Here is a 12,438-nt window from a genome sequence, read left to right as displayed (position 1 = left end):
TTGACAGGTTCAGGTGGCAAGTATATAAACATACCCAGCTAGCAATGTAGACAGTTTTGATCTCAGGCTCAACCACGAGCCTGAACAGGAGCACCTGAAGCATCAAGCCAGCCACTGTACTAGTAACTTTGTGAAATGTGTTGACATTACCTCAGGGAGAACATTCGGCAAAAGGAGCCAGATTCCACATTGCATTAGCCCTGAGTTGCTTCTTCAGAGAAGAGCAATCTAATGGTGAATATGGGCTCTACAAGAGTTCAGTGGATATGAAGTGCACACCTCAAGACTGAACTGTGTTTTTTTACTGTATTTCCCATAACACCAGAAGCCAGGACACAGAAAGATACTAGTCAGTCATACTGACTGATAGATACCTCAATAAGATGCAGCATGAAATCAGTCTAGCAGATTATTTCAAACTGAGGTTTTCAAAAGGCAGCTTCGTTATTTTCTACCCACGGTGCACATTCACAGTTTCAAACTATTTTATTCCATATTAGCTGTTTTGGAATAACTACCTCCTCTACTTTTTTTATTGACAGCCAACCAGCATAGATTAGAATCACTATTCCATAGACAAACATACAATATATTGAAAGCACTGGAGGGAAATCTGTTCTGTTACCTCTCAGGGAGTGTGGAGAAACTGGTGGTTAAAAATATGACAAGAAGTAATCATAGCTGTCACCTTTCAGATTTGAAAATAAGGGATCAGCAGCCTCGAAAATAAGGGATCAGCAGCCTCACCTGTCCTGGGGACAGTCTACGGGATATCTAACAATCTGGGATAGCAGTGGGAAGCAGCGGGAAACGGCGCTGGAACAAGGAAATTTCCCATAAAAAAAGGGAAGGTTGACAGCTATGGGTAATTAAACTGCCTACAAGACCAATAGTGGGGCCACTGGTCAAGAAGGCAGTTTTTGCATGTGTTGTAGAGAGAAGTGAGGGGCAGATGGGGCTCATCAACCTGGGAAGGTAGCCCATCTAGAAGGAAAACTAATCCTAAACCTCCACTGCCTCGTGGAATATCTTTGGGAGATGAAAAGGTTAAGGAGTAAACCCTACACAAATCAGGAATGGAGTCCCTAAGATGGTTGGATGGCAACTCCTGCAGCCAAGCTGGTGCCAAACATATTGCTCTACTTTCCTTTGGGCCATATCAGCAAGGCTGAGAGTGGGGTCTTGCTGTCTGGGAAGCCCAGGATCTCCATACACACTACTCAGGCTTGTACCCCAAGGAGGAAACGTTGGTGCTGCTAATGCAGCTGTTTGACTTCATACCCAGAGGCGCACTCCATTGTCTCTCGAGACAGATGGATACCAACAACAACAAGAAGTTACTGCCTCTCAAAGATGAATGTCTCATTCCAGTACATCTATTCCAAGAACGAAGATGTTTATTCAGGTACTCAGAAATATATGCCTTGAGAAATATATGTCATGAACAGACATCCAACCAAAATTATCTACACTGTATGTTTGATAAAAAGTCATATGGTAGCAACACAGTTTCAATTTCTGGCTGATCCTTTGCTTTAAGAAAGCTGAATATAAAACTCAATGTAACTGATAGCTCCCCCCCCCCCCACTTGGCTTGATTTACTGATAAAAATGGTTACACTAAGGGAATGCTGTTGCCCTGTGATTAACAAACAAAACACATTCTGTACTTGAATGACAAGTAAAGCTATGAACTTTCTCTATAATACTGTTATGAATGTGTGAGTGCTAGACACTTTTCAATTCCTGGACCCAGGAAGTGTTAGAATTTAATCAAGCCTCCAGAATCCCTAGACCCAATCATGCTTTAAATATAAGGCCAACTTCCTCATGAGCAGCAAGCAGAGGGTCATAGAGACACCACAGTCTCCGCTATGCCTCATTCCAAAAAGGAAACATGAACCGGGGGCTGGAACCCTCAGAATCTCTTAGCATTCAGAGATTGGGTATATGTGCAGCAATATATCCAACTGTTATAAGAATGAAATCAAATATAACAGGAGACAGGTTGGAAAATATACAGTATTAACTTTAAGCTTGGTTCTGTATCTATTTATTAAAAATGGTTAAGGGGTATCTGCTGCCTTCTGTGAATTTAATTTGCTGTCTGGATAGAAAGCATTATTAAAGTTCAAAAACATGGACTGCAATCCAGGATCAGAGCCTTGGTGAATGTATAAAGCATTGCTTGTGTACAATGTTCAGTTGTTGACCAAGTCCACACCCGCTAGCAAAAGCCACAACAGTGAATGAGCTGTATTTACATTCTTCTCCATGCCCTTCTTGGACTTGGACTGATCTTCTCACCTGCCCTGCATCTTTTGATGTTATTGTTTGATAGGCTGTCAAGTCAGCTCCGATTTCTTGAGCTGTTCTGCTGCTTGTCTTTCAAGTGAAGATGTTATGGCCACTCAGGATGCAATTGGCTTAGCTACTCTGATGTCACAAAGAACCAGGTCAGTCTTGGGCTAGGCAGCTAAGAACTAAGAAGAATTTTAAGAGCTTAGAATTGGCATTCCAAGATCCATGTGATACTTTTGTTAAATTAAATCAGATCTGTGCTTCTCAAATGCCATAAACTTTTTTTGAATTTTGCTGCAGATCCACTGAGCACTTCCAGAATCCTTTTATGGAAACACATACATTTTGTGTTTGTGGGATAAATCCCCCTTTCTAGGTTTTCACACAACAGAATAGCTTTTGTTCAAAAGGTGAATACTTTGCCAGTTTCCCTGAAACCACTTTTTCTCTACAACTCTAAACATGTAGCATACCTGTTTTCAACCTGAAAACTACTACCAATATAATGAAAGTCACAGTAACTGGGAAACGCTATTTCAATTGGAACTATATAACGCTAGCATATGGGCTAGCAAATATCCGGAATGCGGCCATGCTCTAGTCTTTCTGAAACGCTTACATAGGATAGCACCTTCTTTGACTGGGAAATCTCTTTTCCATCTGTTTCTGCTAATTGGTGGCCTTGCGGAATTCTTGTTTCGCATCATGAACTTGATGTTTTATGAATGTTGTGTTATTAATGTTGTTGGAAGAGGTTTTTAGAAGCTTCGTTAGTTGTTGATATTGTATTTTTGAATCTTTTGTATGAAAACTGTCTTGAAGACTTATACTGTGTTTTAAAATATTTATATGCCACCTTTCAGACAAGGAAACAATGTGTTTGTCCAGAGCGTTAAATCTTGAGGCTGCAATCCTATTCAGATTTACATGACTTATCAAACACAGTGAAATATACTTCCGATTAAACATGTTAATCCTTGGAAGTACCACTGAAAAACTTTGACTTATTTCCAAGTAAAGTGAATGTTGGAAAGAGTCAAAGAATATACAATGAAGTTTTAATGTATTAGCGTAAATCTAGAACGTTTGTTTTATTTTGTTGTGTGTTGGTAAAGCTGTTCTTTTTACTGTGTCTGGCATTATCTACTATATATATATCAATTATTTATAGTACTGAAATATAATTACTTACATTTTTAGCTGTTATTTTGGTGTGTGAAACCAGTTAACTCCAAGGAATCTTTGCATGTGTTATACTGGCCAGTGTGATATGTTTAGATAAATAGTAGTGCACAGATCTCAACTTTTTGAACTGTGTGAACTCACATTTGCTTTGTAAGTCACAGTTGGCTATGTGCAGCTAATGACTGTGCTATACTTCAAACACTGAGTGCAAACACATCAGATCTCTCTCTCCTGATCTCTCCTAATAGGAATCTCTTCAGAACTGTTCATAGTCAAATATATGCTACTTGGAGGTATCTGTGGCAGAAGGAGCCATACAGTTTTTTCCTTTCAAAGTGTCCTACAGGCAGGCACAATAATGCTGCATCCTGGAACTATTCAGACAGTCTCATAATGTGTGCTTCTCATGGATGCAAAACTTTAAAGCAATTTCATGGTTCTTTCTGTACCAGTGTCTAACACAGAACAGATGGATTCTGCTATTGTGAAAAGTATTTCTCTAAAGAAAAACCGATGCAAAAGTGGGTCCCATGTTGTTTTTTCCTCACTGTTGATTGAGAAAATCCTTTCAGGTGTGTTTATCTGCAACACCCACATAGTATGTAATGCTGTGTTGCTCTCCGAGTTTTCAGCAATTCAGGATCTTGAGGAAAGCTTTACGGAACTCATTGTTGAAGGTGGTGTAGATGACAGGGTTGAGGGCACTGTTGACATACCCAAGCCATGTGGTAGCACTGTACAACTCTGGGGAGATGTGGCAAGCTTTGCAATGAGTATTCAGTATGTGTGTCAAAAAGAATGGCAGCCAGCAGACTATGAAAGTCCCTAGAATGAGAAAGAAAATGAGATGTCACCATCACTTTGGCTCAGAAGGGCTTTGGCTCAATCTGCCCACCTGAGAGCCAATTCATAGTTCTTTCCATTATTTTCAGGGCATCCTCACACATAACTAAAGAAACATCTTTGAGAGTCTCTTGGCTATTTAGCCACGTGGAAATAATGATAAAGGAGGAAAGAAAGTAGAAGAGAAATATTTTAAAGCAAAATGTAGATTTACATTGAAACTGCAGACAACAAGCTTTTTAAGTGTAATTTTTTTAAAGCACTCTTCCTCTCTGTGGTTCCTCCAACCAAATTTGTAGCCTGCTGCAGCTGCTTTTGTTAAAACAAAAAACAAAAAACAAAACCTCAAACCTGTTATATATGTCTGCCATGTAATATTCAGTTGGGTCCTCATTCTTGCACAGCCTGTTCTTAAAAAGGAGCAAAAATACTTACCAAGAACAATAGCTAGCATTTGTGTGGCTTTCCTCTCTCTGAGCTGTATTGTCCGATGCTGCTGAGATGGTAGCTTCAAAGAGGTTGCTGTTTTGCCATTGTTGAGTTTGCGTACTTCTAAACTTTGTTCCTTGACTTTTGTCCTCACCTTTAGATCAACAACCTCTCTATCCCCTGTACTGGAGATGGAAACTTCGTGGCAGAAACTGCAATATTGCTGCAGTTCTGTGGGCGTCAGGGGCTTCTTCTCAGCAGGCAGCCTTTGGCCTGAACTCTTTAGCTGCAAACAACACAAGAGTGCGCTGGGAAGCTTCTGGTGCAAAGCTTTCCTTTCTGTATGTTGCTGAAAAACAAGAGGCCAACAAGAATCAGGAACCACTTAGAAAGATGGGGAGCTGCCTTAGACCAAGCCAGAACACTGGTCATTTTAGCATAATATTGTTGACACTGACTAGAAACATCTCTCTAGGGTTTCAGGCAGAAATTCTCCCCTGCCTTATCTGGGACTGATCCTGGGACCTTTGATATGCAAAACTAGTAGGGTTCCACTGACCTGTTATAAATCTCTCTCTCTCTCTCTCTCTGACACCAAAGTGTAATCCGAAGATCACAGGGCGGTTTACAATATAAAAACACAAAAATAGATAGCATAACAAACAAAACCTTATTTATATCTTGCTTTTTCCTCAAAAGAGCTCAAAGCAGCAGACTTGGCTTCCCCCTTCCCAGTTTTATCCTCATAACAACCTGGTGAGGTTACATACAAGAAATTGTGACTGGCCCAAGTTTGTCCAGTGAGCTTCATGGCTGAGTGGGATTTTAAATCTGAATTTCCTCAGTTCTAGTTCAACACTCTAAACTCTCTGTTATCACACTATTTCGCTGCTAGTTAGTATAAAACTGATATTTATAGTGTTGCAAATTGTATATGTAATTTCTTCCTTAGGGTAGGGGCAGTATATCTGATATTTAAAATACCTGTGCTTTAAATAATGCATGTTTCGACTGAAATTAGTGGTCAGAAACTTTATTCATAACAAAAACTAACCACTAAAGTGGATGCATCATCTCTTGTAGCTTTTATTGCCTGAGGTTGCACTTGCTGCAGCAGTCCTGATGACATTCTGTGTTCCCAACAGAGATATTTGATACTTTATTTGCTACCTTATGACACCCATTTAGGTCTATGAACCTGAAACTAGTAAATAAAATACTTGTTCCCAAAAGTAAGTAATAAAATTAGCAGTTCAAAGGCAAGTAATTTATTTCACTAGTGCTTGTTACCACATAAGTGAATAATTCCAGTAGAGCTGGAAATAGCTGATATGAAGACTAACAGATCCATCATTGCTCATGATTGGTAAACACTTTCAGCTGCTCCTCTGCTAATGCTATGCTCAAATTGGCTTTGCATATTCAAAACCCTGCAAAGTTGTTCTGAGCAGATATGGCCATGTCTTATTGCCCACTGAGCAGGGTGGGGTGGGGAAAAGCATGTGTTCCAACTGAGGGGTGAGTCTGACTAAAACAAATAACCAGAGAGGAAGAAATTAAGAAACCCTTTCCATTCTTAGAACATGAAAAGTGTGATTCTGGGTCTGACTAAAGGTTTACTAGTATCCTGCCAGAGGCCTATGGAAAGCCCACAAGTAGGACATGAGGTTAGGCAGAGTGAATGCATTGCAGAAGGCCAAAAGCAGCCCATGTGGTACCTCCAGGTGGGAGCTGTAGTCTTAACAACAGCTGCAAGGAAACAACAGCTGCAGTAGTTTATGGGAGCTGAGCAGACTCCATATGAGGAAGAGGCACAGGAGGTGCAGAAATGAGGCCTACATAGGCCTGTTGCAAGTCGATAGGGCTGTTTCTATTTCACCCCTTCTGGGCTCCAGTAGAACCCTACAGGCATACTATATAGAATATGACAGTTAAGGCCCTTTCTAAATAAAGCCTTTTTGTTTGTGGGTCATACCTGTTGTTTGTAGCAGGTTTTACCACTGTGGCTGCTTTGTTGTCTGGAGAGGACTCGCTTCCTTTGTCTCTGCCTCAGCACCATATAAATTCGGATGTAGAGCAGCAGAGTCACCAAAAATGGAAGATAAAATGACACCACAGAGGAGTAGATAACAAAGTTGGGATTGGATATGGAACAAATATTTGGATCACCTGAGCGAAAAGACACATAGAAAAGAGAAGGTAGAGTAACTTTCATGCTACATATTTGTGTGTGTGCATAATAAAGGTATGGTTCTTAAAACAAATACAATATGTTTTTGTTTCTACAAACTAGTAAGATCTAAAAAATGTAGTTTGGAGGCTGAACATTTTCCAGTAGCCATTTTAATATCTTCCACAGTTGACAGAAGTCTTTTCCAGCTTGTTCTTGGAAAAAGGGGAAGCTGAGTTCTTAAAGCCGTAAGCCGTAGGAGGCCCCATGTTTGTGTACAAAGCCTGTGCTTCAAGGTATTGTTACTGTATTTACCTGTGGTGTTGAAGCCAAAGAGAAGAGGGCAGGAAACGGCAAATGCCAACAACCAGACCACTGCTATCATAATGGACACTCTTCGGCAAGAGCTGGGCCCTGTGCTGTACTGATAATGAACAGGCATAACCACTGCAGTGTATCTGCAAAGTGAACCAACTCCAAAGCAAGGGTGATGAAGACGGAGGAGTTGTTGTACAAGAAATGTATAGGGAAGGGAAGGGAATTCAGAAACAGAGGAAGAGAAGACAAAGTTGAATTCAGAGTGGAAGAAAGTAAAAGAAGAGAAGGGAAAACAGAATAAATTCAATGATGCAAAATGGAAGATGAGAAAAGTGAAAAACAATTCAGTAGTAATAGCCAGAGATGAAAAAAAGCAAGTGGTGTGGAAAAAAAGATTGAAAAAAGAGTCAGGTAAGTCAGTATCTGTTAATGGTAAGAAGAGGTAGCGAATCAAAGACGTAGCCAATCATGACAAGAGATTTCTACAAGCAATGCTTTCTGCACACGTGTGTGTGTGTGTGTGCATGTCAGAGGATGTGGCCATGTGTAATGAATACCTGACTTTTTTGTTAATAAAAAGCAGCAGCTGGAGGCCGTGATTTTGAGTGAAGGTACAATGTCTAGAAAAGGGATTGTTAATCTTTTCCCATTTGCCTGCTCAAAATCACAATCTGTTTTCCTTTGTGTGGTTTCAGCATGGGCAGCACCAGAGGGGGGGGGCAAGTTCACCCCCATCAAAGAAGCTCACTCCTCACACTGCTGAACTCCTGTCATTAACATATACTGTTATTTTTCTTTCAGACATCTTAACATATGGAATGCAATTGCCCCCCGCCCCTGAAATATACTTTGCTTCTTCTGTGCCCCACCCCTTTTTCTGGTGCTGTCACTGGGTTTCAGATGCATGACTGGGTGGAATAAAAATGGCCAGTGCAGAAATCTTTTGTTCCCCTCCCTACTCCTTTTAAGTGAGTGTAAAAAAGGTTGAGGCGCTATTATATGTGTGTGCATGTAACATATGTATAGGCCTCATTCACACATTATGTTAAGCCAAGCTATGTGTTAACAGGACTGCATGAAATTGTTAGCTCCCAGAGATGAGCCTGCACCCACTTTGCTATCTGCCCCCTGTCTTTTTAGCACAGCATGACATGACAGATAAGTCAAGGTTTTTAGGGTGTTGTCCAAGCTGGGGAGGGACGCGGGTGGTGCTATGAGTTAAACCACAGAGCCTAGTACTTGCCGATCAGAAGGTTGGCAGTTCGAATCCCCATGACGGGGTGAGCTCCCGTTACTCGGTCCCTGCTCCTGCCAACCTAGCAGTTTGAAAGCACGTCAAAGTGCAAGTAGATAAATAGGTACCGCTCCTGTGGGAAGGTAAACGGCATTTCCGTGCGCTGCTCTGGTTCACCAGAAGTAGCTTAGTCATGCTGGCCACATGACCCGGAAGCTGTACATCAGCTCCCTTGGCCAATAAAGCGAGATGAGCACTGCAACCCCAGAGTCGACCACGACTGGACCTAATGGTCAGGGGTCCCTTTACCTTTACCTTTACCAAGCTGGGGATTGTGGTTAATGTTTCTTCTCCTAAGCCGTAAAATGTAACCATAGGACTAACCTTAGGTACAGATTGTGCTTAAGGAGGAGGGAACTCTGGGATTCATCTAGCACGTTTGCACGGTCCTGATATGCCATGGCTTACCATGATGTATGAACCAGGCCATAGTTTGCTATCACATCTGCTTAACTTTATGGTTACTCAAATGATTCCACGAGTTTACTTTGCTAACAAAGAAATAGTTTGGGAATCTAATGTCTGACACATACATAACACTATCATATGTGGCACAATTCTCTGACATGTTACGTGGCATGCACATATGTGGCACAATTGTCTTTCTACATAAATCCCTAACATAAATTCAACCCACTTCCCCATCTTAGCCCACCTGAGAACCTCCTATTTCTACACAGTTTACTGTTGTGCTCTTTTGTTCTTACCTGTCAATGCTGATAGCACAGAGATTTAAAATGCTGGCTGTGCACATCATCACGTCCATAGTAACAAATATGTCACAGCAAACACGGCTGAAATTCCAGACTCCTCCCATCACCTAAATATCAACCACAAAATGTCACTATTGGCATTGCACTGAATACTAACACACTGCAGTTGCTCCTTCCCATTAGAATTGTAGAATTGTTTTATATGGACTTGTTCGTAGCAGAAAGCTGTGTGGCTCCTAGGATTAAACTCATATATCCTCTTGCAGTTAGTCCTGCCTTTGAGAATTAAATGCTGCTCTAGACACAAATCTAGAAAGTGGGGAATGGATGTGGGGATATGTTAACTAGGTTCACCAGGATATATATATATATTTAATTCCCTCACAAAAGAACTGAAGCATCAAACCCTGCAAATAATCATTCAAGTTCACCCTTGCAGGTCCGGGGAAATCAACACCCAGGGTTAAACTAGACATGACACTAAATGTGCCATTAGGAACTTTGCCAGTCTCCCTGCCTGCCCCAGCTCCCTCCCTTACTTAATAGTAGGGGCAGGAAACCTATTTGCATTGAGGCTGCAGTGCACGGAGAGGTAAAATTTAGCTGATTCAGCAGCTGTGTTTGTTCAATTATTCATGGTGTATTTACCCAGTCTACGTTACTGTAATACATTGCAAGTGGAACTGCATCTCAAAAATGTTCAAAAACTGTAAGCGGTGCAAAATGCAGCAGCTAGATTATTACATGGGGCCAACTACAGAGAGCATGTAATCCAACCCCCAACCCCCAAAGCTTCACAGGTTGTCAGTTTGTTTTGGGGCACAATTCAAAGTTTTGGTATTGGTCTTTAAATTACCATGACCTGGATATCTAAAAGACCATCTTTTCCCTCATGAACCTGCCCACCAATTAAGATCTGTTCTGGAGGCTTTTGTTGTTGTCCCCCACCTCCTGGGCTCTGAAAGGATACTGAAAAGAAGGCCTCTTCAGCAGTGGCACCCAAACAGTGGAACTCCGTCCCTGGATATATTTAGAACCAGAGAACTTATTAGGCCAGTATTTAAAAAAAAATTTTTTTTTTGCACAGGCTGCCTGATAATTAATTAACCATGGAGGCTTTCCTCAGTGTCCCACCATTGAAACTTTATCCCCCATGGAAATGTGAGGCCAGGCCTTCTTGTCTATGGTTGTATCCTGGCTTTTAAATTCCCTGCTCCGTGATATTTGGCTGGCTCCTATGTTGGTAACCTTTCGTTAAAAGTATGGCTGCTCAAGCAAGCATTATGAATTGTTTTCATGTGTAATTTTATGATTCATTTTGTATTGGCTATTTTGTATTGGATATCAATAGGTTTTTTTAAAAAAATAGAATAAAAAGTCTGGTGCCTTCTTCACCAACTTTTAGACAATGGATAAAGGCCATGCTGTTCTCTCAGGCTTAATGGCTTTTTATGATATCTGCCTCCTTTTAATTGCCTGATCTGCTATTATTTTTAATTGAGTTGTTTGTCTTTTTGTTTTTATTGTGGTTTCTCATCTGCTGTTTTATTGTTTTCTTGTAAGCCAGAAAATAGCTTATCTCCTGAGTTTACGCCAATAAAACTTAGAAACGTGAGAAGTTAGGAGTCCAACGTTGTTTATTGCAAAGCAATAGGTTACAGTCAGATCGTTCCGCAAAACTGCAACCGTGCCTGGTGGTTCAGGCAGTGGTATTTATAAAATTTCAAACAAAGCATTTCAATTTTCACCAATCATATACATCATTACCTCATTTCATGTTTAAAACACATGCACAATAAGCACTGGCAATTTACTAATAATGAATAATAATAATAATTTATTATTTGTGCCCCACCCATCTGGCTGGGTTTCCCCAGCCACTCTGGGCAGCTTCCAACAAAGATTAAAAATACATTAAAATGTCTTCCCTAAACAGGGCTGCCTTCAGATGTCTGCTGATTAAGTTCTGATTCCCACTGTGTTCTGTTACATTTTGTTAGTGTGCATGTTGGGAACTTGTGTTATGTGTAGCCATTTGTGCCATGTAGCAACTTATGTTCTAGCTTTGAGCTGTATCTTTGTGATTCACATATTAGCTGTATTTCTGCCCCAATTTTTTTTTGGGGGGGAACAACTTGCAAGAAGGCTGATCGCCGAAGAATTGATGCTTTTGAATTATGGTGCTGGAGGAGACTCTTGAGAGTCCCATGGACTACAAGAAGATCAAATGCATCCATTCTTAAGGAAATTAGCCCCGAGTGCTCACTGGAAGGACAGATCGTGAAGCTGAGGCTCCAATACTTTGGCCACCTCATGAGAAGAGAAGACTCCCTGGAAAAGACCCTGATGTTGGGAAAGATTGAGGGCACAAGCAGAAGGGGACGACAGAGGACGAGATGGTTGGACAGTGTTCTCAAAGATACAAACATGAGTCTGACCAAACTGCGGGAGACAGTGGAAGACAGGAGTGTCTGGCGTGCTCTTGTCCATGGGGTCACGAAGAGTCGGACATGACTAAACGACTAAACAACAACAACTTGCAAAATCATCAGTTTCATAAAGTAACAGTCTACCACAACTTCTCTATTAGAAGCACACTCAAGGATTTACAGGGGTATACGTTATCACATTTATTGTGGCCCTTTGGGCCACTGCCACAGTTTCTTAGTATTTTTCATGTTTTATTGCATTTTAATTTGTTTTATTGTTAGCCGTGCTGCGGCATGACAGGGTAAACATACCTCAAAAAAGCAAGCAAACCCATATTAAATATATGAAATTATCAATGCTGTATGAAACTGCTAAACCACAGTTGTTCTCTGGTCTGCTGTGGGCTGTATGAGGGAGCAAGGGAAAATACCTCTGCTTGTTCTTGCCAGCCATGTACTGCATAATATTTAGAAATTGACTTCATGTGTTTCTGCATAAGTTCCAGCAGGTTTTATTTAGTATCCACACTCCTATTCTACAACAAGCCAGGCCTAGTCAAGCAGCCATGATAGATTCTGGTAGGCCTCAAGTCAAATAATTGTTTTACACCAAAGGTGTTGTCATAAAACCCCAAGGTCACAAGGAGAAGGGGACGACAGAGGATGAGATGGTTGGACAGTGTTCTCGAAGCTACCAGCATGAGTTTGACCAAACTGCGGGAGGTAGTGGAAGACGGAAGTGCCTGGCGTGCTCTA

The 12,438-nt window shown here is 41.1% G+C and overlaps 1 protein-coding gene and 1 long non-coding RNA gene across 2 annotated transcripts in view; one reads left to right on the top strand and one right to left on the bottom strand.

The window, feature by feature from the left end:
• Positions 1 to 1,375: 1,375 nt before the first annotated feature.
• DRD3 (dopamine receptor D3) overlaps positions 1,376 to 12,438 on the bottom strand; it is a 24,184-nt gene continuing 13,121 nt past the window's right edge. Inside the window, exons 3-7 of the mRNA XM_079973890.1 lie at positions 9,248 to 9,360; positions 7,244 to 7,386; positions 6,734 to 6,927; positions 4,765 to 5,107; positions 1,376 to 4,311 (exon numbers count right to left, since the gene is read on the bottom strand). Of these exons, the coding sequence (XP_079830016.1) occupies positions 4,115 to 4,311; positions 4,765 to 5,107; positions 6,734 to 6,927; positions 7,244 to 7,386; positions 9,248 to 9,360 (990 nt within the window). The 3' untranslated portion in view covers positions 1,376 to 4,114. The remainder of the gene's footprint in view (positions 4,312 to 4,764; positions 5,108 to 6,733; positions 6,928 to 7,243; positions 7,387 to 9,247; positions 9,361 to 12,438) is intronic.
• LOC307215209 overlaps positions 6,870 to 12,438 on the top strand; it is a 27,311-nt gene continuing 21,742 nt past the window's right edge. Inside the window, exon 1 of the long non-coding RNA XR_013838385.1 lies at positions 6,870 to 6,957. This is a non-coding gene — a long non-coding RNA (uncharacterized lncRNA). The remainder of the gene's footprint in view (positions 6,958 to 12,438) is intronic.

The sequence above is a fragment of the Podarcis cretensis genome, assembly GCF_951804945.1.
Source record: "Podarcis cretensis genome assembly, chromosome: 4".
Classification (NCBI taxonomy): Eukaryota; Metazoa; Chordata; class Lepidosauria; order Squamata; family Lacertidae; genus Podarcis; species Podarcis cretensis.
This window is presented reverse-complemented; position numbering and strand designations above follow the sequence as displayed.